Raw genomic sequence first — 26,564 nt, 5'->3', positions numbered from 1 at the left:
CCCACTGGTTTTTGAGTTCTGTTAATCCCACAAATGAACATTACATTTTTATTTATATAGATTTTATGTTCCGGAATTGAATGTTTGCTGTATATATGTTGTGCTCTGCCCTGAGTCTCCTTTGGGGTGAGAAGGGCATAATATACATGCTTTAAATAATAAATAAATAGGATTCTATAAACAGAAATTGGGGTGGCCATCTGTCGGGAGGGATCGATTTGTGTCTTCCTATCTGGCAAGTGGGGTTAAGACTGGATGGCCCTTGGGGTCTCTTCCAACTCTAGAATTCTATAAACAAAGTCTGTATGGGTTGTTGTAGGTTTTTCCGGGCTATATGGCCATGTTCTGGAGACAATTTTTCTCCTGACGTTTCGCCTGCATCTATGGCAAGCAGCCTCAGAGGTAGTGAGGTCTGTTGGAAGTAGGAAAAATCGGTTTACTTACTTACTTAGGCGATCCCTCGTTGGACGAGTAAGATGGTCTTCCATTATGGATTTCCTTGTGGGTCCGTATGTGGCTGTGGAGCCCTATTCTTGCTCTGCATCTTCTTCCGCAGTGAGGGCATCGGTTTCCAGGTGGAAGGCGGTCCCGGTCGGGGTTGGCTTGACGTGCTTTCCTCCTGGCATGTTTCTCTCTTTCACCCTCCACTCGTGCCTCCTCAAATTCTGCAGCACTGCTGGTCACAGCTGTCCTCCAGCTGGAGCGCTCAAGGGCCAGGGCTTCCCAGTTCTCAGTGTCTATGCCAGAGTTTTTAAGGTTGCCTTTGAGCCCATCTTTAAATCTCTTTTCCTGCCCTCCAACATTCCGTTTTCCATTCTTAAGTTCGGAGTAGAGCAACTGCTTTGGGAGACGGTGGTCGGGCATCCGGGCAACGTGGCCGGCCCAGCGGAGTTGATGTTGGAGGACCATCGCTTCAATGCTGGTGGTCTTTGCTTCTTCCAGCACACTGATGTTTGTCCGCTTGTCTTCCCAGGAGATTTGCAGGATTTCCCGGAGGCAGCGCTGATGGAAACGTTCCAGGAGCTGCATGTGACGTCTGTAGACAGTCCACGTCTCACAGGCATAGAGCAGGGTTGGGAGGACAATAGCTTTATAGACAAGCACCTTGGTCTCCCTACGGATGTCCCGGTCCTCAAACACTCTCTGCTTCATTCTGGAAAATGCTGCACTTGCAGAGCTCAGGCGGTGTTGTATTTCAGCGTCGATGTTGACTTTGGTGGAGAGGTGGCTGCCAAGGTAGCGGAAATGGTCCACATTTTCTAATGTTACGCCATTAAGCTGTATTACTGGCATTGGAGAGGGATTGGCTGGTGACTGCTGGAACAGCACCTTGGTTTTCTCAATGTTCAGTGATAGGCCGAGCTTCTCATATGCTTTTGCGAAGGTGTTTAGAGTGGCTTGTAGATCTTCTTCTGAATGCGCACAGACGACATTGTCATCAGCATACTGGAGTTCTATAACAGCTGTTGTTGTAGTCTGGCATGGTGGTTGTGAGAGTGGTCCAGCACTTCTGTGTTTTCAAATAAAATGCTGTGTCCAGGTTGGTTCATCAGGTGCTCTGCTATGGCTGATTTCTCTGGTTGGAGTAGTTTGCAGTGCCTTTCATGTTCCTTGATGCGTGTCTGGACGCTGCGTTGGTGGCCCCTATGTAGACTTGTCCACAGCTGCATGGTACACGGTAGACTCCTGCCACTCTCACAACCACCATGTCAGCCTACACAGAGAAGCCATTGAAATCCGCAAGCATGTGGACAATTTCAACAGAAAGGAAGAAACCATGAAAATGAACAAAATCTGGCTACCAGTATTAAAAATCTCAAAAATTACAACAGCAAAACAACAGAGGGGAAACAAACAGGCACATAAAATCACTCTCAACAAAAGATTCCCCCAGGCCCTTCCAAGCCATTGAATGCTAATCAAGGTGAGATTAGCTGAAACATTCACATCTAACTCCAGCAGACAAAAGTCCTTTGTCTCACCCTGGTCATTCCACAGATATATAAACCCATTTTCCTACTTCCAACAGACCTCACTACCTCTGAGGATGCTTGCCATAGATGCAGGCGAAACGTCAGGAGAAAAATTGCCTCCAGAACATGGCCATATAGCCCGGAAAAACCTACAACAACCCAGTGATTCCGGCCATGAAAACCTTCGACAATACAAAGTCTGTATGGCCATCTGTCAGGAGGGATCAATTTGTGTCTTCCTTTCTGGCGGAAGGGGTTTGGACTGGATTTTCCTTCCAACTCTAGGGCTCTTGGATACTGGAGGCCTCTCGCTTATGGTCACTGTATGACTTGGAGTAAATCTGACTCTCTCAGCCTCAGAGGAAGGCAGTGGAGAATCCCTTTGGAACACTCTACCAATGAAAGGTCGAGTCAGGTCACCCTAAGCCAGACAGGATTTGAAGGAACAACACATATGTGCGGGGTGCCTTTCCCTCGTGTCTTCCCACTCCTTTCTGTATCAAACTGGGATCAGTGAAAAGGACGTTTCCAGTCTCGCCGTGGTTTGCTGAAACTTTCTGGCAGGAGGGACGAGAGCTGGCTTTAGTGGCCCAGCGCCCTTCAAATTCACCCTGAAGCATCGCCGGAGGGGAGATCTGGATTATAAGAGGCGGCGTGAGGCCTCAGCCTTGACACTTTTTGTCTGGGGGAAAATGAGCCGCTCGGGGCTGACTCAACCCCAAAAGACTGGGCACTGTTCCTCCGCCACGGAGCACAATAAGAGTGTCAAAACACAGAGCTTCGAGGGGCAATTAAAAATCGCATCCCGTGGAGACCCGTCAAGCTGCCTTGACAACACAGCCGGCAGGGGGTTGCGAGGCAGAACTGGAGTTTGTTTGTTTTCTTCTGTAAGCATCAAGAAGAGAAAAAAGGTTGCAGTGGAGAGAAAAAGGTTGTTGGTATCGTGTGCCTTCAAAAGTTGTTTCCAGCTTTCCCTGGAGGCCGAGAGAGTGTGACTCACTGATGCTTGCCCAGTGGGTTTCCATGTCTGAGCGAGGATTTGAACTCAGGTTGCCAGTCTGGCACTCAAATCATTTTGGCACAGATTTAGCTCTACGTTGCAGCAATGTACTCCATCCTTAGGTGAAAGCAACCTTCCAAATGGGTATGAATGCATCTACATTGTAGAATTAATGCGGCATGACTCCACCTGGACTGCCGTGGAGTCCTTGGAGTTGTCATTTGGTGCAGCCCTGGCACTTTGGCAGAGAAGACGAAAGCCTTGCAAAGTTGCAATTGTCATCATTCCGTAGCAATCAGCCAGGGAAGTTTGAGCAGTGCCAAACTGGATTAATTCCACAGTGTAGATGCAGCCACAGATCCAGGATAGACTACTGCAATGCACTCTATGTGGGGTTGCCTTTGAAGACGGTTCGGAAGCTTCAAATAGTCCAACGAGGGGCAACCAGGTTAATAACTGGGACGGCATACAGGGAGCACACAACCCCCAAGTTACGTCAGCTCCACTGGCTGCCAGTTTGCTACCAGGCACAATTCAAAGTGCTGGCTTTAAGGATATCAGGTTGGCCACCTCCCTCCTGTCCTTTAGAAGATAATTGAAGACCTGGCTCTGGGGCCAGGCATTCAATTAGAGGCCAGCGGCAATAGGAAAAGGAAATTTGGATTTTGTGATACGGATTCTCCCAGCCCGGCTTAGTTTTACTGACACACGTTAATCTATCAATTTATTGTTAAATTTTACGGATGATGTAGTATAATGTTTTAAAATGATTTTATTGTAAATTGTAGTTTTTGTTGTGTTTATGCTGTTGGCATCCTCTGATGCTCATGTGAGGCCGTGCTGAGTCCCCCTTGTGGGGAGAAGGGTGGGATATAAATATATGAAATAATAATAACAATAACAATAAAAATAAATAAATAATAATAATAATAATAAACGGCCCTGGCCCAGTTTACCTGTCTGAATGCATCTCCCTTTACCAGCCACTGTGGGGAGGCCCTGCTCTCGGTCCCGCCACCATCACAGGTACGTTTGGCAGGGACGGGAGACAGGGCCTTCTCAGTGATTGCCCCCCGGTTATGGAACTCCCTTCCTGGCAGTATTAGATCAGCACCCTCCTTCCTGTCCTTCGGAAGGATGGTGAAGACCTGGCTGTGGGACCAAGCCTTTGGGGCGATGCAATGAGGCAAAATGGTGCCCTGAGATGGTGTGTAAGCAACTTTTAATGTGAATATAAGTAATTTTTATATTTGTATATATTTATGGTTTTATGTCCCGGCATTGAACGTTTGCCATATATATGTTGTGCTCTGCCCTGAGTCCCCTGCGGGGTGAGAAGGGAGGAATATAAATGTTTTAAATAAATACATAAATAGCATAGGAAGCATTAGCCAGAGTCGGTTATGAGTCTTACAAGACAACAACAACGCAGCCGGCACAATGTTACTCTACAAACAGTCATAGGAATGGATACACGAAATTCCATAGATGCTCCAATCCTATTGTATACAATTGTATCCCTTATATCAAATGGCAAACCAAGGTTTGTTTTGTGGGGATCTTTTCAAGTTGTGGATGTCTGAATCTGTGGATATGGAGGTCCTGCAGAAAGGAAGATAAATGGACCAAAGGGTCAACAGAGGGGCAAAAGGAAGAAAATACATATACAGGAGAAGAGAGGTGTGACATTGAATTGTATCAACTTGTTTCAAATTTGGATTAAAATTGAGAACAGAGAGGAAAGGAAGGGAATGAACGGTACAACAAAAGAACAAAAGAGGTAAAGGCTATATAGTTTGGGACAAAGTATAAATTCATGTTCTGGAGGAACGAAACCTTCTGGGGAAAATCTTTCTCCTTCTGTTCCAGTTTCGTAATCCAACCTGTGCGGCTGGCAAAGAATGCCAAAACGGAGAAGACACGCACATCTCTCTGTGGGCTTTGAAATAGAAACATGTCTCTGTGTGTGTTGTGTAACTTTGTGGAATGGCAAAGGGAGCATTTCTCCGCCGGGCACGTCTTGGGGTGTGAGATATTCTTTTTCCGTCGTCTCAGAGAAATGCTTTTCAGAAACAAATGGATTATTATCCTGGGCCTGGGTTCAAACTACAGGAAAGGAGATTCCATCTGAACATTAGGTAGACTTACTTACTTTACTTACTTCCTCAGGCGATCCCTTGTTGTCTGAGTATGATAGCCTTCCGAGTGCAGTGTTTTGGCGGTGGATACGTAGGTGACTGTGGAACTATATTCTTGACCCGCATGTTCATCCACAGTGAGGACATCGGTTTTCAGGTGGAAGGTGGTCCTGGACAAACTTCCTTCCTCTTGGGACATTTTTCTCTTTTGCCCTCCTTTTTGCCACTTTGAATTTCACAGCACTCCTGGTCACAGCTGACTTCCAGTTAGAGTGCTAAAGGGCCAGGGCTTCCCAGTTCTCGGTGTCTATGCCACAGTTTTTAAGGTTAGCTTTAAGCCCATCTGTAAATTTCTTTTCCTGTCCACCGACATTCCATTTTCCATTCTTCAGTATCGCAACTGCTTTGGGAGACGGTGATCTTTGGACATTCGGACAGTGTGGCCAGTCCAGCGGAGTTGATGACCTAGGAGCATTGCTTCAGTCCTGGTTGTCTTGGCTTCTTCCAGCATGCTGACATTTGTCTGCCTGCCTTCTCAAGAGATTTGCAGGATTTTTTGGAGGCAACACTGATGGAATCATTCCAGGAGACAAGTGTGACATCTTTAGACAGTCCACGTTTTGCAAGCGTATAACAGGGTTGGGAGGACAATAGCTTTATAAACAAGAATCTTGGCATCCCTACAGATGTCCTAATCCTCAAACACTCTCTGCTTCATTTGCAAGAATGCTGCACTCGCAGAGCTCAGGTGGTTTTGTATTTCAGTGTCCATGTTGACACTGTATACGCATCTCTGTATATGAACCCACACGATCTCTTCGATCATCTGGAGAGGCCCTGCTCGCAATCCCACCTGCATCGCAGGTGCGATTGGTGGGGATGAGAGGGCCTTTTCGGTGGTGGTCCCTCATCTCTGGAACTCACTTCCTAAGGACATCAGGCAGGCCCCAACTCTGGCAGTCTTTAGGAGGAGCTTGAAGACGTGGTTGTTCCAGTGTGCCTTCCCAGAATAATGATTCCATAGCACTTTGTCCTTCAAAGCACTTTACGTTTTTTAGGTCTGCTTGTTTGTTTTCCACAAATGCCCCATCACTTTTTCACCCTTGTTCCAGCATTACTTTCAATTTTAATTTTACATTTGGCCTTCCTACAGTTTTAATTATGTGTTGTCTTAGTGTTAATGCTTCATTATTTTGTTGTCCATGTTTTGTTTTAATTGCTTGTATTGTTTTTATTATTGCTTGTATTGTTGTATTTGGGCTCGGCCTCATGTAAGCCGCACCGAGTCCCTTGGGGAGATGGTAGCGGGGTACAAATAAAGTGTTGTTATTATTATTATTATTATTATTATTATTATTATTATTATTATTATTGTTGTTGTTCTTATTGTTATTATTATTTTGTGTAGAAGTGGCTGCCAAGGGAGTGCTTGGCATTAAGAAGAATGTCCTAACTGTAAGAAGAGCTGTTCAACAGTGGAGCTCTCTGCCTCGGAGTCTGGTGGAAACTCCTTCCTTGGAGGCTTTTAAAGAGAGGTCATTGTCAGGGGTTCTTTGATTGTGCTTTACCTGCAGAAATAGGTTGGACTATATGACCAATGTGGTCTCTTTCCAACTCTTTTATTCCGTGATTCTACATAGAATCATAGAATCAAAGAGTTGGAAGAGACCTCATGGGCCATCCAGTCCAACCCCCTGCCAAGAAGCAGAAATATTGCATTCAAATCACCCCTGACAGATGGCCATCCAGCCTCTGTTTGAAAGCTTCCAAAGAAGGAGCCTCCACCACACTCCGGGGCAGAGAGTTCCATTGCTGAACGGCTCTCACAGTCAGGAAGTTCTTCATGTTCAGATGGAATCTCCTCTCTTGTAGTTTGACGCCATTGTTCCGCGTCCTAGTCTCCAAGGAAGCAGAAAACAAGCTTGCTCCCTCCTCCCTGTGGCTTCCTCTCACATATTTATACATGGCTATCATATCTCCTCTCAGCCTTCTCTTCTTCAGGCTAAACATGCCCAGCTCCTTAAGCCGCTCCTCATAGGGCTTGTTCTCCAGACCCTTGATCATTTTAGTCGCCCTCCTCTGGAAACATTCCAGCTTGTCAATATCTCTCTTGAATTGTGGTGCCCAGAATTGGACACAATATTCCAGGTGTGGTCTAACCAAAGCAGAATAGTGCATGGGGAGCATGACTTCCTTAGATCTAGACACTATGCTCCTATTGATGCAGGCCAAAATCCCATTGGCTTTTTTTGCCGCCACATCACATTGTTGGCTCATGTTTAACTTGTTGTCCATGAGGACTCCAAGATCTTTTTCACACGTACTGCTCTCGAGCCAGGCGTCCCCCATTTTGTATCTTTGCATTTCGTTTTTCCTGCCTAAGTGGAGTATCTTGCATTTGTCACTGTTGAACTTCATTTTGTTAGTTTTGGCCAATTGTCTCTCTAATCTGTCAAGATTGTTTTGAATCCTGCTCCTGTCCTCTGGAGTATTGGCTATCCCTCCCAATTTGGTGTCGTCTGCAAACTTGATGATCATGCCTTCTAGCCCTTCATCTAAGTCAGTAATAAAGATGTTGAACAGGACTGGGCCCAGGACGGAACCTTGCTTGTGGCACTCCGCTCATCACTTCTTTCCAGGATGAAGAGGAGGCATTGGTGAGCACCCTCTGGGTACATGCTGCGTATCAGTTGCTAAGTCACATTGTGCACGGCACAATTACAGGAGGTACATTCACAAGTATAGGATCGCAGAGGAATGCAACACAGTGTGGGACACACAACTACGATGCCAAATATATAGGGAAGCAGCACATTTTGGGAGAAGTATAGGATGCACAACTGCAAGCCACAATATGCAACCACAAGGCTTGTTTTCCTCAGAAGCTTTTGGGGAAAATAACAAAGAGAGATAGATCAAGCTGGTTTGCTTTCGCCCTGAGGCCTTTACCAATAAAATGCAGTGTACTGTATTCCTCTCTGTTGTCTTTGATTCTCTTCCTCGAAAGGGAATGAGGTGCTTTTTGCCCTTGGCTCACAGCAGCTTCTATAAATCTCCTGCTTTCAGGAAGATCCTCAAAACCAGTTGGATTAGAAACCCGAGGCAAGAGCTCAGAGAGGAAAGACAAACCTTTTCTTGAAAAGATCTCTCCTAGACGCTGCATCATAAAGATTTCAGCAGAGAGAGACAAGTTATTTTTGTCAATGCGCTGCCCTAAAAGAATCCTTCATCATTACTATCGTGCAAAAGGGACAAAACCAAGGTTTTTATTTTGGGAAAGAGGAAACTCAATGCTACAGAATCCTGGGATTTGTAGTTTGGGGAGGTTCTATGACCCTTGTGTAGAGAGGGGGGAAAAAACCTTCTGAAATGACAACTCCTCAGATTCCATCGCATTGAGCCATGGCAGTTAATTCTGCATTAATTCTACAGTCTCGGATTTGAAAAGAACCCCAACTGAGAATGGGGATAAAACGTTGTCGCTGGTGCTGGGAACCCGGAAGAAAATAGTCGAGGACAAAATAAATGTTGCTTGGATATTTTTTTTAAAGAAAAAGAACGAACGAAAGAGAACGACAGCTACAAATATTACAGAGTCTAGCAACCTCCTCACTTAATTCCGTGTTTGAAATATTCCAAATTCGGAGCGGTATTAAAACTCTGAAACAAGACCAAACGAGACCAAAGAAAGCAGTCCATTGTCATGAATATAATAGTGGTGGCATGCAGATACACCGGGGGGGAAAGATATTAGATCCCATGCTCCGGTACACAAATTTACCATTTCAAAGAAGGAAAAAAATCAGAATTCTCATGCTTTTGTACTGAAACAAGAGAGAGACAGAGAAAGGGAAAAAACAGAATCAAACAGTTTCATAAAGCACTAGACCAAAAATTCTGCAGCTGTCATCCGATTAGCATAAGATCCAAACACAGCCGACGGAAAGTTCACCGATAATGAGTTAGGAAACGGCTTGCTTGAAGGGGAAAACTCATAGTCCGGTGGGTTCGCTTGTTAACATTTCCAGAAAGAAGCATGCATAAATGAGATCAATAGGTAAGACTGGTTGCAGAAAAGAGATAAATAGAAAGCTAGATAGATACATAACCGAAGTGTGGTCTAAACAAAGGTCTAAATCCTACTGTTACATCTTGAATTGGATTTCCCCACCTATTTGCAATTCAGTTGGGTGCATCTACATCAGGTATGGGCAAACCCAGGCCCGTGGGCCGGATGTGGCCCCCTGGGATCTTTTCTCAGGCTCTTTCCTCTCTCACCATCCTATCCTTCCTTTTCTCTTTCCTTCTTCCTCCTCTTCCCCCTTCCTTCCTTACCTCCCTCTTTCTCCCTCCCTCTTTTCTACCCTTCCACCTTTTCATCCTTCCTTCCTTCTCTCTTCCCTTCCTTCCTTCTCTTTTTCCTTCCTCCTTCCCTTCCACCCTTCCTTCCTTCCCTTTTGTATTTCCTTTTGTCTTTCCCCCTCCTTACCTCCTTCCTTCTCTTCCTTACCTCCCTCTTTCTCTTTCCTCTCTTTCTCTTTCTCCTTCCATCCTTTCTTTCTCCTTTTCGTCCTTCCTTCTCTCTCCTCCCTCCCTCCCCCTCCCTTCCCCCCTTCCTTCCTTCCTTCCTTCCTTCCTTCCTTCCTTCCCTTTTGTCTTCCCTTTTATTTTTCCTTCCTCCTTACCTTCCTCCTGGGAGCCCCCGATGGCACAGTGGATTAAACCCCTGTACCGGCAGGACTGAAGACCGACAGGTCGCAGGTTCAAATCCGGGGAGAGGCGGATGAGCTCTGTCAGCTCCAGCTCCTCATGCGAGGACATGAGAGAAGCCTCCCACAGGGATCATAAAAACATCAAATCATCCAGGCGTCCCCTGGGCAACGTCCTTGCAGACGGCCAATTCTCTCACACCAGAAGCAACTTGCAGTTTCTCAAGTCGCTCCTGACACGACCAAAAAAACCCAAACCTTCCTCCTTCCCTTCTTTACTTCCCTCTTTCTCCTCCCTCCCTCCCTCCCTCCCATCCTTCCCTTCCTCCCTTTCGTCCTTTCTTTCTTCTCTCTTTCCTTCCTTCCTTCCGTGCAACCATCCATCCATCCATCAATCACTGGGCAACCAGTCCTCTTAGCAGGGAGCGCTGGCATATAGTTCCCAAGTTAGAAAGTTTGCCCATGTCTGATCTACATTGTAGAATGAATGCCATTTGACACCGCTTTGGGTGCCATGATATGGGAATAATGAGAGCTGTTGTTTTCCAAGGCCCTCTGCCTCCCAGGACTCCATGGCATGGAGCCATGGCAGTTCAAATGACATTACTTCGACAGTAACAAAGGCAGTTTGGCACCATTTTGCTATGGAAACTCTGGGAGTTGCAGTTTGCCGAGGCACCAAAAACCTCTCTACGGCCAATAAAGGTTTGGCCTGTTTTTAATGTTGGCCCCTAGCTGCTGCCGAATTGTTGAGAGTCTGGTCTGCAATGTAGAGACACCCCAACAGGTTTCAGACCCATGCAAAGAAGTGCATCAAATAATGACTGTATTGGGTTGCTGTGAGTTTTCTGGGCTGTATCAGGAGAGAAGCATTCTCTCCTGATGATTCGCCCACATGTATGGCAGGCATCCTTAGAGGTTGTGAGGTCTGTTGGAAACTAGGCAAGTGAGGTTTATATATCTGTGGAATGCCCAGGGTGGGAGAAAGAACTCTTGTCAGTTTGAGGCAAGTGTGAATGTTGCAATTGATGTGGGTGAAACATCAGGAGAGAATGCTTCTGGAACATGGCCATACAGCCTGGAAAACTCAGCCTGGACTGTATTCTCTCCCTCTCCCCGAAAGGGGTTTCTCTCTTTCCTTGGCAGGTCCATAGACAGCCCAGCATTCCATAAAAGGCCATCCAGCTGGCGGTGGATGATGGGATCTGCGACACGCAGCCCTAACACTGGCCAGGTTTTCTGAACCGCAATCTGGGGCAGCCCGCATTCATGCCATGCAGGGCTGACGCTGCTCAGAAGCTGGAAGGGAAATAATAGTTTTTCGGTTAGCTTAGCTAAGCCATGCATTGCTCTGCAGAATTCAAGCCCTTATTTCTGCCCGCATGGGTTTTGGGAGGTATGTCATTTTCATAAAGGAAATACTTTTCAGTCTTAAAAAATTATACCCCTTATAATATCTACCAGCCCTCGGAGGGGCAAACTTCCTGGTCCTAAAATAAGGGGCAGCCCTTATAATGAATAGGCCTGCTAGTCTTATTATAAGCAGGCATTCCAGCCATCCCTGGACACCAGCATAAGGCAACCACCTTTTCCTGTTTAGAATTAAAGATGTCCCAAGAGTGGCTGGCTGGATTGGCACGTGGTTACAGATGTGAATCCCAGTTTAAGGGATGCTTGCCCACTTGCCGTCCTATCTGCTTGGTTGGAGCGATTTTCCCGTTGACATGCTCTGGTAAGTGCCCAAATGGATCAGCTCAGCATAGTGCAAGATGTGGTACCTAGCAAGCAAGCATAGCCCCTGCCCTCCCTTACAATAAGGGGGCCCTCACACCACTGCAAGCCGTTGAGATTCTGCGCTAAGGTTTTTTGGGGTCCCCTCCCCACCCTGCCCTTTTGCATGCAACAACGGTGTTGGGGAAAGGCCCATTGGCCATGGTGGGTCAGGCCATTGCAGAAACATACAACCCCCTTTCCTATGTACAAGGTAAGGAAGGGAAAGCAACCATCCAAGGTGAGACGAGGGGGGCATGTGGGGGTCGAAAGAGCCATTCACAGAGGAAGTCTATTTAAACGGGAGCAAGGAAGTCAGCGGGAGCTCCTTCTCGCCCATGAGGGTGTCCCGCTTGAGGCTGCTGCCTTTGTTGACCACCTTGATTTTGAGAGACATCTTCTTCACATTCCTGGCCCCCAAGCCATCAAAGAAGAAATCCTCGTTGAAGATGGGGTTCCGGCTGTTCTTGATGATGGTGCTACGCTGCTTCTGCACCTTGCCCGGGTTCAGGTAGAGAGCCACACAGCAGTTGATGCTCCGTGCATCGCAGTGCTTGTCATAGAGGTCTTCGGCCGTGACCACCCGGATCCGCAGGCGGGCATTGGAGGGGTTGTACTCGGCTGTGAGCCGCATGCTGCCCCCTTTGTTCAGGCTGATGATATGCTCTTTTTGGAGACGCTCTTGGGTGTCTGCCGGTGGGACGGCCTGTGACTGTGTACCACCTGCCGCACCTGCCGTCGGTGGGGTGGCAGATCGCATGCGCCGCTGTGAACTGGGGCTGGTATCAGCTGAACTGTCGTCAGTGGAGAGGGAACTGTTGCGGGCCACCGAGTGCTTCAGCTTAATGACTTTGGACTGGCTTTCTTGGCTGAAAATCTTGAGCAGGGAGACTGACCGCGAGAGCAGCGGCGAGCCGAAAGGGGATGACTCGGCCGAGGAGCAGGTGTCACTCTCCCCGCCACTGAAGTAGCGGTACGGATTCATAAGGGACATGCTGATGTCTAAGGGATTGAGGTGGGCGCTCTCGCCATTGGTCTTGTTCCCAGCCGAGGGTGACGACCGCCGCTGGGAGCTGGGTGAGGTGGACTGCGAGGGGCAAAGGCTGGTGTGCTCACTATGGAACAGTGACTCCTTCCGCCGTGTGTGGGGGCTTTCCATCAAGGTGGCAAAGCCATAGGAGGTCTGGGCCTTTGGCACGTAGGGCAGCGACATTGCTGTCTGGGACTGGGGGTCCGCATTGGTGCTAAAGTCCTCCTCGGACATCCACTCGTCAGCGCTCTCGATCTGGATGATGTGTCGGCTGGCGGCCTTCAGGAGGTTCTTGCTCTCCGAGGCGGCCTTTGTTGGCAAGCGTGGGCTCCGTTGCGGCTTGCCGGTTGAGATGTTCTGCTCAGAGGCCGAGGTGCCCATGTGGGCCTTGGACTTTCCTTCTGCCCCCTCAACTTCGGGAGGCACAGTTGACAACTTGGGAGGAATGAAGAAGTCTGGGATCTTATCGGGCGTCAGGACATTGCTGTAGAGCGGGCCTTTGGACTGCTTGTCTGCCGAGTCGTTGCCCCGCGAGGCCCCATTCTCCACCGATCCACGGATTTTCTCGAACAGCCACATATTTCCAAATTCTGCTTTCCCTCCTTGGGCTTGGGAGAGACGTTGAGGAACCTGGGATAGAAGAATAACAATGTGTAAATCATACAACTACTTAATACGACATGATATGTCATAACACCTCATTCTACAAAGTTGAAATACATTCTGAGAAGGGTAATCCAGAAGTTAACAAGTATGGAGAAGAGAGAATCATGCAACCTATGTTCCACATGAGGTCCTGCGAGCTTCCACTGACCTTCTCAGGGCCTTTGCCCACTTCTCAAGAACTGTTTGAGAAAGTCTTTGGAATACTCTGTGCCATTCTGTAGTCTCCCACCCCCAAAGAGCAAGACTTCCACTTACAACAACATATTGAAGTAGCCCCCTTTCCATCTCAAAGTTCTCTTTGGGTACCTTCAAGTCATTTCTAACTTGGGATGATTCCATGATGAATCTCTCCAGGGATTTCATTGGTAGGATTACTCCAAGACAGCTTGCCATTACCTTCGCCTGAGGGAGTACAGCTCAGCCAAGGATACTCATTGAGTTACATAGCCGAGTGAAGATTTGAAACGCAAACTACCCCACCATGCTGGCTCTTGACATTTTGACATATGGAGAAATCACAATGGGAAGAGGAATGTATATAAAAACTGACATGTGTCATGAATTAGAAGAATAGAGGTGTCCACATTGGAGAATTAATGCAGTTGGGCAGCACTTGAAATTCCATGGCGCCATGCTATGGAATCTTGTGATGTGTAGTTTGGGCAGAGAAGGAGAAGCCTTTGTAAAACAATATCCCATGGTGCCATGGCTGTCCAAGCATTGCTATGATACTTCATCTTGTTGATGGGAAACTTTCTACCTGAGTGGAAATAATCTATTGGACAGATGGCAAGCTATTTAACCTCAGCAGACTGAAAGCCAAAACTAAGGTCACAACAACATCTGTTATAGAACTCCAGTATGCTGATGATAACGTAGCCTGTGCACATTCAGAAGAAGACCTACAAACCACTCTAAACACCTTTGTAGAAGCATACAAGAAGCTCGGCCTCTAATTGAACATCAAGAAAACCAAAGTGCTCTTCCACCAGTCACCAGCCAATCCCTCTGCAATGCCAGAAATACAGTTTAGTGGTGTAAATGTTAGAAAATGTTGACCATTTCTACTGCCTTGGCAGCCGCCTCTCCACAAAAGTCAACAGTGACACTGAAATGCAACACTGCCTGAGGTCTGTGAGTGCAGCATTCTTCCGAATGGAGCAGAGCTTTGAGGATCAGGAGACCGAGGTGCTTGTTTATAAAGCTATTGTCCTCCCAACCCTGCTACATGCCTGCGAGACATGGACTGTCTATAGACATCACACTCAACTCCTGGAATGATTCCATAAGTGTTGCCTCCAAAAAATCCTGCAAATCTCTTGGGAAGACAGGCGGACAAATGTCAGCGTGCTGGAAGAAGCAAAGACCACCAGCTCTGAAGCAATGCTCCTATGCCATCAACTCCACTGGACCGGCCACATTGTCTGAATGCCTGATCACTGTCTCCCAAAGCAGTTACTATACTCCCAACTCAAGAAAGGAAAATGGAATGTTGGTGGACAGGAAAAGAGATTCAAGATGAGCTTAAAGCTAACCTTAATATGTGTGGCATAGACACCAAGAACTGGAAGCCCTGGCCCTTGAGCAATCTAGCTGGAGGTTAGCTGTGACCAGCAGTGCTGCACAATTCAAAGAGGCATGGATGGAGGGCAAAAGGGAGAAATGTGCCAAGAGGAAGGCGCATCAAGCCAACCCTGACCGGGATTGCCTTCCTCCTGGAAACCGATGTCTTCATTGTGGAACAACATGCAGGTCAAGAATAGGGCTCTACAATTACCTATGGACCCACTGCCAAGGCACTACACTTGGAAGGCCATCATACTCAGACAACGAGAGATTGCCTATGTAAGTAAGTAAGTACAGTGTAAATCACTGGTTCACAACTATTTGGGATGCCAACATCCAGAAGCCAGCTTGTCCAATGACTGGGAATTCTGGGAGTGGATGTCTGAAACACTTGGAAAGCCACAGCACTGGTGTAGATGCTCCCATCGTAAACAATCCGAGTGGGGGAATCAACAGGCATTGACGAATGACATGGCACAGATGTTCTCCTATGGCAGAGGTGTAACTCTTTGTTCCTCGCAGCTGCCATACAGAGCTTTCTTCCCTAAAAGCCTCTGCTTTAGGGCTGGCCAAAGGGCGACGTTGTTCCCCTGAAATGTGACCTGCTCCCCCTCCACTTGTAGGCATGAAACTCTCCACTGTGCCAAAGAGGCAGGATGCACAGCGCCAGCTGGAAAGCAGTGCCCGCTGAGACCCCTGGGAAACAGACACAGCTCCAACAAACGCAGCAAGGCTTTGCCTGGCAGGGCTCCTTTACCAAGGGCAATGCCACTTCGCTGGCAATCATGCTGCTCCAACTCGGAAGGCCACGGATTCCATTCAAGGCTCCCTTTGCCTCCCATCATAGGCTGTCCTTGTCTTTCGCAGCCATGTAAATCAAAGCTGCGCTCAAGGTGAAAGAAGAAAGTGAAAAAAGCTGGGTTGCAGCTAAACATAAAAAAAGCAAGATTATGTCTACAAGAATGATTGACAACTGGAAAATAGAGGGAGAAAACGTGGAGGCAGTGACAGACTTTGTATTTCTAGGTGCAAAGATTACTGCAGATGCAGACTGCAGCCAGGAAATCAGGAGACGCTTACTTCTTGGGAGGAGAGCAAGGGCCAATCTCGATAAAATAGTGAAGAGTAGAGACATCACACTGGCAACAAAGATCCACATAGTTAAAGCAATGGTATTCCCCATAGTCACCTACGGATGTGAGAGCTGGACCATATGGAAGGCTAAGCGAAGGAAGATAGATGCTTTTGAGCTGTGGTGCTGGAGGAAAGTTCTGAGAGTGCCTTGGACTGCGAGAAGATCCAACCAGTCCATACTTCAGGAAATAAAGCCTGACTGCTCATTGGATGGAAGGATATTAGAGACAGAGTTGAAGTAGTTTGGCCACATCATGAGGAGACGGGAAAGCTTAGAGAAGACAATTATGCTGGGGAAAATGGAAGGAAAAAGGAAGAGGGGCCGACCAAACGCAAGATGAATGGATGGCATCCTTGAAGTGACTGGATTGACCTTGAAGGAGCTGGGGGTGGTGAAGGCTGACAGGGAGCTCTGGCGTGGGCTGGTCCATGAGGTCACGAAGAGTCAGAAATGACTGAATGAATGAACAACATTAATTGGTCTCTTGGTTTTTAGGCCAACTCCTGGGGTTATTTGGGGCTGCTGATTCAGAAAATGGCACTGGATAGACCACATCATCTCTGTAGTTGTGTAGATACGGCTATCATGGTTTTCTACAGCTGAGCCAATGGTGACTGGTAGATGGCATTTGTATCTTGAGAACTAGAACTGATGGGGGAACAACTGATAGGGAACTGTCTGATTCCATTTTTTGGAATCAGGCAGCCCAATATACTGCAACACAATTGGAGCAAAGAACCCTTACAATTTATTCGGGATACTACTGCCCATCTATACAGGGCCTTAGCGACAATGACATCAATCACCCAAAACCTCTGGTGCCTGATGTCTGCCCTTTTCCACATACCAGAGCCCACCTTCTGCCACTTCAGGGCAATTGATTTTTATGGGCAGTTCACGTGTCCTTGCAGCATCCTGTCCTCCCTTTCAGCCATCTGCCGTGTGTTCTATGTTAGGACCTGGGGCTCATAGTTACATGACATGAGTGATCACGTCATATACCCCAAAACGGGGCTAATGTTTGAGGCACCAAAATGTGTGTTGACCTGTGTCATATCGATATGATATGACAAACTGTTGCCCGTCCATCCATCCATCCTTGCGACATTTTCAAGCTCGGAAGGCCAGACACACTTCTATTCCCCACTTCTCTGTTTGGATTAAGATCCCTTCCGATGTCTATCTCAATCCTATGAAACCTGGAGTTTTGATTGGAACTAATTTGGTATTTTTAAAAAAAAACTTTATTCACATCATGGGTTCAGTCTCAAGGATCTCCAGTTTGGAGAATGTCCAATGACAATGTAATGTCAGTGCTCCAGAGGGATCTTTTAAGGCTGCTTTTCCTATCTTTTTCTAAGCCAGACTCATCACTCTCCTTGCTCTTTGACAAAAACATCTCCTTTGCAGGCAGGCAGGAAGTCCCAGGCTCTATAACTGAGCTGGAAAAGCTCTGCTATCCAAAAGTGGCACATAGAAAAATCCCAAGATAGATGAAAGAAGTGTGAGGCAAACGGTTTCTGTCTTCTCCTGGACCACAACAGCTGAGATTTGCAAACCACGTCCCCTGACATTTTCCTATTTTCTTTTGAGCACACCAAAATGTAACAGGAGACTGTAAACAAAAGGGGGAAGTAATCTTCTGAGATTACTGTTTTGCTCAGATTTAGCAGCAGGGAACAGCTCAAAATGGGAAAGGACCTGTAGAGAGAATATGATTGTATTCTCTCCAAACCCAACAAACATTTCATCTTCACAACTCTATTAAACCATGTTTTCTATAGCAGTTGGCTGCCGGTGTGTCCGGCAGGTAAGTGGCTTTGCAGAGTAAGAGAAACCACCTCTTTTCCTAGGAAACATCCCCCTTGCGGCAAGATCTGACTCTCGGCATCTCAAGCAAAATTTGCGACCACCCTGTAACATGTCCAGAGACAGAAAGGCACCCTGACTCTCCCTTATCCCCAACCAAACCCTAAGGTAAGGCTGATGGATGTTGTAGTCCAAGCTCACCTGGTAGGAGAATCATAGAATCATAGAGTTGGAAGAGACCTCATGGGCCAACCCCCTGCCAAGAAGTAGGAAAATTGCATTCAAAGCACCCCTGATAGATGGCCATCCAGCCTCTGTTTAAAAGCTTCCAAAGAAGGAGCCTCCACCACACTCTGGGGCAGAGAGTTCCACTGCTGAACGGCTCTCACAGTCATGAAGTTTTTCCTAATGTTCAAATGGAATCTCCTTTCTTGTACTTTGAAGCCATTGTTCCGTGTCCTAGTCTCCAGGGCAGCAAAAAACAAACTTGCTCCCTCCTCAGGAGAAGGCTGAGTTAAAGGAGCAAAAGAAAAACAGGCTTCAAAGTGACCCCTTTCCTTCCCTGGATTCTGGAGAAAACACCCATATTCATAAGTTATGATATATATTTTCATAGTGTTGTACTTTATTACTCCGCTTTAACCCTGTTGTACCCTGCAAGGAGAGGTGGGCATTATTATTATTATTATTATTATTATTATTATTATTATTTGAAACACAAGATGAGTCCACAGCAGACAAGATCACTCTGGTGGCTGTTGTATTGGATCACACGTCGGACACTTCCTAAGTGTCTAGGACTGTGTGATGTATCGGCGAATAATGCGTGCAGATCCCAGTAGGGTGGCCTTTTGCAGCTGGCAGATGGTAATCTTGTCAGCGGCAATTGTGTTGAAGTGCAGGCCAAGGTCTTTAGGCACTGCACCCAGTGTGCCAATCACTACTGGGACCACCTTGACTGGTTTGTGCCAGAGTCTTTGCGGTTCGATCTTTAAATCCTCATATCGTGTCAGCTTTTCCAGTTGTTTCACTTCAACCCTGCTGTCGCCTGGGATTGCAACATCAACTATCCACACTCTTGTTTTTTAACACAATCGTGAGGTCAGGAGTATTGTGCTCCAAAACTCTGTCAGTCTGAATTCGGAAATCCCAAAGTAGTTTGATGTGTTCATTTTCTGTACTTTTTCAGGTTTGTGATCCCACCAGTTCTTTGTCGCAGGCAGGTGGTATTTGTGACACAAATTCCAATGAATCATCTGAGCAACAGTGTTATGTCTCTGCTTATAGTCTGTCTGCGTGATGTTCTTCTTCTTCTTCATCTTCTTCATCTTCTTCATCTTCTTCTTCTTCTTCTTCTTCTTCTTCTATTCACGTCTCTTTGGGCAAACGAGTGTTGAGGATGCTGCAAACTCTGATGATGATGATGATGATGATTTATTTATTTGTCGTGTCTTGGCAACCAGTCAATTGTATTACATTTCTAACAGAACAAAACAAACAAACAAACAGATAAAATACAAAATTTGCAAGTTTGGTAGTTGATTAAGTGTCTTTTGACCAGTATCTGGCCACTTGGAGTACTTCTGGTGTTGCTGCAAGAAGGTCCTCCATTGCGCATGTGGTGGGGCTCAGGATGCATTGCAGCAGGTGGTCAGTGGTTCGCTCTTCTCCACACTCACATGTCGTGGATTCCACTTTGTGGCCCCATTTTGATGATCATGATGATGATACCATGGATGGACCAAGAGTCGGAATTTTACAGCATCCTCAACTCTGGTTTGCCCAAGGAGGCGTGTGATGATTATGATGATCTATAATCTTCTAAAAGTGAAAAGATGTATGTGTATATGTGCCTGGGGTGCCCACTTTAACACACAGGCTCCCACTTCCACAAACAGCTTTGACCCACAGTTCTGAGGAGCCACCAAAAGCCCTCCCTCCAATGACATTTCAGGTTACAGCGAGTGCCATGAACATTTATCCCAGCCCCTGCCAATGTCCTCCCCAAACACCATTCTGCCCACCACTCAAGGAATGCTTTCATTTAGGGACAATTTCATCCTAGATTTTACAAGTTTCCTCCACCACAGACACCCCAGTGTTTCTCTCTCCAATGGTATGGAATTTGCGTGGCCCGTCCACTGCCTCTCCCTTAACCCTTCCCTACTCTTTACAACTCTGTCTGCACAACAAACAGTGCAGAACGAATCAGCAACTAAATATAATGGAGGAGTTTGGGGGATTGACTTCATATGATGAAAGTTGTAGTTCACTCCACATCAAGTCAGGTCACTGTGACCCCCACTGACAATGAACCTGGACCACATTTGGCACATAGAACCCCCATGACCCCCATGGTTTTTTTTGGGGGGGGGGTTACCTTGATTTATAGCTGTTGTAGTTACTGGGATTTATAGTTCACCTGCGATCAAAGAGTACCCTGGACCCCACCGATGATGGACCTGGTCCTGACTTGGCACACAGGACCCCCATGACCAACTGAACATACTGGAGGCATTTGAAGAGACTGACCCATCATGGTGGGAGCTGTAGTTTATCCTGCAGTCAGAGAGCACACTGAACCCCATCAATGATGCATCTAGAGCAAACTTGCCCAACATGATAAACTTTGACTAGTGATGGAGTTTCAGGGGTTTAACCTGGCATGATGGGAGTTGTAGTTCACCCACTACCTTATGCATTTCGTAATTTTTTTAAATTACTTTTTCAAATAACCTGGACAATGGCAGGCAAACAAGCTAGTAATAATAATATCCTTTGGTGAACACTGCAGGGATGTTGTCAGCTTCATCATAGTCACCGGGAGGATTTCAAGCAGCCTTTTGTATTGTGTCAAATGTCAGTAAAGTCCATACACATCCAGGATGGAGGGGGGGGGGGGGGGGGGACTCAAAACCTGGCCCTTTTGAGAGTTGGATGAGGATGGCTTTCCAATTGTTGTATAGGATTTTAAGCATAGTAACGGATTGAAAGGCAGTTGCATAGGCTTTTAAGTATTGTAACGTATCGGACGGTGCCCCTGGGCAACGTAACCCGAAAATTTGGGTGCAGAAAGCTGGCTGTGGGTTTTTTTGTGTTGCCGAAAAAGCTTGAGAAATGAGAATCCCGCATCAACAAGTGTCCCCGGATCCCTGATCCGCCTGAGCGCACAAAGGCTCAAGGATTAGGTTGGCAAAGAACACCTCTGGCTTTGTGAGCCACTTCCCGAATGCTTTTCCTCTCTGGTCAAATATTTGGACAAATGCTCAAACAAAGGCACGCGTGCACACAACACACCCTTTGCTGTTGCTTTTTTGTGTTTTAGCCCGCACAAGCGTAGCCCTCTCTGCTGCTTGGGATCAAGTGAAACAATCCCGAGAAAGCTACCAAAACTTCCAGACAGTAAGAGCTGCTCAAGAGTAGAATATATGTAAAAAAGAGTTTTTAAACAGATAGTCATATGTCAGGAGGGATTGGATGGGGTCGTCCTTACTGGCAGAAAGGGGTCAGACTGGCTGGCCCTTGGGGTCCTTTCCAACTTTTAGGAATCTCTGATTAGAGCCCTATTTCTTCTGTTAATGTCTATGAGGTTGGATGGCCATCTGTCGGGAGGGATTGGATTGTGTCTTTTTGCTTGGACTGAACGGTCTTTAGGTTTTTTTCTTGGCAGGTCGGTATATAACATGTTCCCCTTGGCCAGGCAACCCAAAAGTCTCAGCTTGGGTTCCAAAGTGTGTGTGTGTGTGGGGGGGGGGGGGGGATACAATTCAAAGCCCTCCCGACAGATAGCCACCCAGCCACAGATATCATAAATATGACTGAGAGATATGATACATATAGAATAGAATCCTAGAGACGGGGAAGATAATCTATCTATACACATGTGTGTATGTGGCTGGGGTGTCCACATACACAGACAAGCTCCTGCCTCCACAAACAGCTATAGATCCCACTGCTCAGGAGACACCAAAGGCCCTCCCTCCAATGACACTGCAGGTTATAGTGCACACCATGAACATGTAGTCCAAACCCTGCCAGTGCCCTCCACCAACACCATACTGCCCACCACCCTTTCATTCAGGGATGATTTCATCCTAGATTTTCTGTTTTTCCTCCACCACAGACATCCCAGTGTTTCTGACTCTCCCCATTGGTGTGGAATTTGCATGACCTCACCCACTGCCTCTGTCATAACTCTTTCCTATTTTTTTTTATGTCACACAGCAAACTGAAGAATTGAACTGAATGTACTAGAGAGGTTTGGGGAGAATTCACCATGATTTATAGAGTTGTAAGTCCTGGGATGTATAGTTCACCTGCAACCTAAGAGCACTCTAAACTCCACCAACAATGGACCTGGAAGTAACTTGGCACAACATAAAATACTGGAGGGCTTGGGAGGGATTTATAGGAGTTGTAGTTCACCTACATCCAGAGCACACTATGAACCCAAACAATGATGAATCTGGACCAAACTTGGCATGCATACACAATATGCCCACATTTGAATACTGGTGAGTTTTGAGGGGAATTGGCCTGGACATTTTGAAGTTGTAGGTACTGGGATGTATAGTTCACCTGCAATGAGCACTCTGAAGAAGGAATTGGACCACACTTGGCACATAGAGCCCCCATGACCAGAAAAAATACTGGAGGTCTTTGGAGGAAATTCACCTTGATTTGGGGACATTGTAGTTCACCTACATCCAGAGAGCACTGTGAATCCAAACACCGATGGATCTGGACCAAACTTGACATACATACCTGATATGCCAAAATTTGATTGCAGGAGCGGTTTGGGAGGAACTGGCCTTCCTTTCTGGGAGTTGTAGTTCGCCCACAACCAGGGAAACTGGCCTCCACTGAGAATGGACCTTGAACCCCCATGACTAACTCAACCTACGGAGGGTTTGAGAGGACTGACTCACCATAGTGGGAGTTTGTCATTCACCCTACAGCCAGAGAGAGCAAACTGAACCCCACCGATGATGCATCTAGATCAAACTTGCCCAAGTAAATTGACTTTTTCAAATAACCCGGGCAACGGCAGGTACCCAAGCTAGCAATAATAAACTTCATTTGTATCTCTCCCGATCTCCGCGGAAGGACTCAGGGTAGTTTGATCCCTCCCGGTGGATGGTGATCCAGCCATAGCAATGACAGAGAGACAGGTATGATAGGTATAACTCAGAATCTTAGAGCTGGAAGAGACCCCGAGGGACATGCACTCCTTCTGCGAGGCAGGAAGGTGCAATCTGATCCCTCCTGACAGATGGCTATCCAGCCAGAGCTATGATAACTATGGCTGAGAGAGAGAGAGAGAGATGATTCCTATCTCATAGACTCTTAAGAGTCAGGGGATATTCCCAACCACACAATTCAATCCCTCTCGGCAGATGGCCATCCACTCATCGGTATGATTGAGAGAGATAGAGGGTATGTATAGAATAGAATCTTAGAGTTGGGGGGAGACCTGAAGGAAAGACACAATTCAATCCCTCCTGGCAGATGGCCATCCACTCATCGGTACGATTGAGAGAGATAGACGGTATGTATAGAATAGAATTTTAGAGTTGGGGGGAGACCTGAAGGAAAGACACAATTTGATCCCTCCTGGCAGATGGCCATCCACTCATCGGTATGATTGAGAGAGATAGACGGTATGTATAGAATAGAATCTTAAGAGTCGGGGGGAGACCTGAAGGAAAGACACAATTTGATCCCTCCTGGCAGATGGCCATCCACTCATTGGTACAATTGAGAGAGATAGACGGTATGTATAGAATCGAATCTTAGAGTTGGGGGGAGACCTGCAGTAAAGACACAATTCGATCCCTCCTGGCAGATGGCCATCCACTCATCGGTACGATTGAGAGATATAGGGTATGTATAGAATAGAATCTTAAGAGTCGGGGGGAGACCTGAAGGAAAGACACAATTTGATCCCTCCTGGCAGATGGCCATTCACTCATCAGTACGATTGAGAGAGATAGAGGGTATGTATAGAAAAGAATCTTAGAGTCGGGGGGGGGGGGGAGACCTGAAGGAAAGACACAATTCAATCCCTCCTGGCAGATGGCCATCCACGCATCGAGAGAGTTAGATTGAGAGAGTTAGAGGGTATGCATAGAATAGAATCTTAGAGTCGGGGGGAGACCTGAAGGAAAGACACAATTCGATCCTTCCCGAAAGATGGCCATTCACCCATTGATAAGATTGAGAGAAGTAGAGGATATGTATAGAACAGACTCTTAGAGTCGGGGAGATCTCAAGGAAAGACATACATTCCGATCCCACCCGAGAGATGGCCATGCAGTGGGACCCAGGGGAAAGGGGAAAGGGCAGCCTACCTGTCAGCCACAAGGGACCTCTGTGGATCCTCTGCCTCTGCCTTGGCGATGCCTTCCTCCCTGCCTCCCTTCCCAGGCTTTTATAGCTGCGCTTCGGCCAGGCAGCGCTTCTCATTCACAGGAGCCTCCCAATTAGGTGCGCGCTGCAAGCCAGTGCCGTAGTGCTCCGAAGAGAAGCACACACACATTTTGGCCTCTGGCGTTCCTTCCTTTGTTGCTGTTGCCCTCCATGCCAAGCAAAACAAAGGCACTGTGCCAAGCAATATAGGGGGAGGTTTGCCTTTCATCCCTTCTTTCTCCTCCTGGACTAATTGAATGTGTGGCTTCCTCCCACCTGATAGATACATAGAGCATCTCTCTCCATCCAAGTCAATATATGTAGTTATGTTGGTTTGTGTCTCAAAGGCTCCGGCATGGCTTGATGGGTCCAAACCAAACTTGGCCCACAGGTCCTTCAAGATCTAATCTATCTATATGCCAAATAAAAGTGAAAATATGCATTTGTATGTGGCTAGGGTGCCCACCTCCACAGACAGGCTCCCACTTCCACAAACAGCTTTCACCCACAGGGCTGAGGAGTCACCAAAAGCCCTCCCACCAATGACATTTCAGGTTATAGTGTGTGCCATGAATATGTAGCCCAATCCCAAGCAATGTCCTCCCCAAACACCATACTGCACATCACCAAGTGAATGCTTTCATTCTAGATTTTCTGTGCTTCCTCCACCACAGACATCCCAGTGTTTCTTACTCTCCCCGATGGTATGGAATTTGCATGACCCTGCTTACTGCCTCTCCCTTAACCCTTAATAAAAGTGAAAATATGTATGTGTGGCTGGCTGGCTTTCACAGACAGGCTCCTGCCCCCACCTATGAGGAGCCACCAATGGCTCTCCCTCCAGTGACACTGCAGGTTATAGTGAGTGCTGTGAACATGTATAACCCCTGCCAGAGTCCTCCACCAACACCATACTGCCCACCACCCAAGTGAAGGCATTCATATGGGGACAATATCATCCTAGATTTATATGTTTCCTCCACCACAGACATCCCAGTGTTTCTTTCTCTCTCCAACGGTGTGGAATTTGCATGACCTTCCCTGCTCCCTTAACCCTTTCCTACTCTTTTCAGCTTTGTCTGCACAACAAACAGAGCATAACTAATCAGTAACTAAACATACTGGAGGGGCTTGGGGGATTGAATCAACATGATGGAAGTTGTAGTTCACCCTGCATCAATTCAGAGTACTGTTACCCCCACTGACAATGGCCCTGGACCTCATTTGGCACATGGAACACCCATGATCAACAAAAAATACAGAAGGGCTTTGGGGAAAATTCACCGTGGTTTATAGTTCTCCTACATCCAGAGAGCACTATGAACACAAACAATGATGGATCTGCACCAAATTTGATGTGCATACCCAATATGCCAAATTTGAATACTGGTGGGTTTTGGGGGGAATTCACCTTGACCTTTGTTAGTTGTAAGTACTGGGATTTATAGTTCACCTGCAATCAAAGAGCACTCTGCATCCCACTGATGATGGACCAGGACCTAACTTGGCACACAAAACCCCCATGACCAACTGAACGTACTGGAGGGATTTGACGGGACTGACCCACCATGGTGGGAGTTGTAATTCATCCTGCAACTGGAGAGCACACAGAACCCCTCCAATGATACATCAGAGCAACCTTGCCCAACATGACAAACTTTAAGTATTGATGGAGTTTCAGGGTGTCAATCTGGCATGATGTGAGTTGTAGTACACCCACAACCTTATGCATTTTGTAAAATTTAAAAAATGACTTCTAATAACTCAGGCAATGCCGGGTGCCCAAGCTACTAGTAGTAATAATAATAATAAACAATAGTCCCCCCCCCCCCTTTTACTCTCAGCTCCTTGTAAACTGGGCTCCAAAGTCACAAGGAAAGGTGGAGGTAGAAGTCCCTTCGTGGTTGCCTCGGGCAAAAGCCAACCACTGCAGCCTCTTTCCTCATTCATGACCATTGCCATCTTAATGGAGGGTGTGCTCTTTTTCCTATTTTTAGAGCCTAATGCAAGGGCCCTTCATAAAGGCCTCTCTCCCCATTCTATACAACTACAGAGCACTTACTGCTCTCCAAGAGAGCGAACCACCTGGGCCTTGAAGGGTCCTCTGCTTTGTTCGGCGCATGGAGATGCTCACAAAAGGAATGCTTTCTTTGCCTCTCATCTCAAGCACCCTTCAGCCGTACACTGAGGAAACTGTCCCTCGGCTGAGTGTTTTGCTCTCCGCCAGATACAGTTTAGAGTTGGCTGTCCATCTCTCCCTCCCACTCTTTCCTCTGATGAACACAAGGCTATGTCTACACCGTGGAATTGATGCAGTTTAGTCTTTAGTCAGACATGTCATTGGAGGGAGGGCTTTTGGT

The 26,564-nt window shown here is 46.9% G+C and overlaps 1 protein-coding gene across 1 annotated transcript; it reads right to left on the bottom strand.

Moving 5' to 3' along the window:
• Nucleotides 1-10,141: 10,141 nt before the first annotated feature.
• Nucleotides 10,142-24,445, bottom strand: C2CD4C (C2 calcium dependent domain containing 4C). Its single transcript, XM_060785141.2, has 2 exons — nt 24,147-24,445; nt 10,142-13,250 (listed from the first exon to the last, which is right to left on the bottom strand). Exon 2 carries the CDS (start codon nt 13,197-13,199, stop codon nt 11,883-11,885), a length of 1,317 nt encoding a protein of 438 aa, XP_060641124.2. The 5' UTR covers nt 13,200-13,250; nt 24,147-24,445; the 3' UTR covers nt 10,142-11,882.
• Between the last annotated feature and the right edge of the window lie 2,119 nt (nt 24,446-26,564).

This window comes from Anolis sagrei, chromosome X (assembly GCF_037176765.1).
Source record: "Anolis sagrei isolate rAnoSag1 chromosome X, rAnoSag1.mat, whole genome shotgun sequence".
In the NCBI taxonomy this organism is placed as follows: domain Eukaryota; kingdom Metazoa; phylum Chordata; class Lepidosauria; order Squamata; family Dactyloidae; genus Anolis; species Anolis sagrei.
This window is presented reverse-complemented; position numbering and strand designations above follow the sequence as displayed.

Bases quoted from the DNA above. Each gene is read 5' to 3' on its own strand.
- C2CD4C (XM_060785141.2), bottom strand. From the start codon at position 13,199: ATGTGGCTGTTCGAGAAAATCCGTGGATCGGTGGAGAATGGGGCCTCG.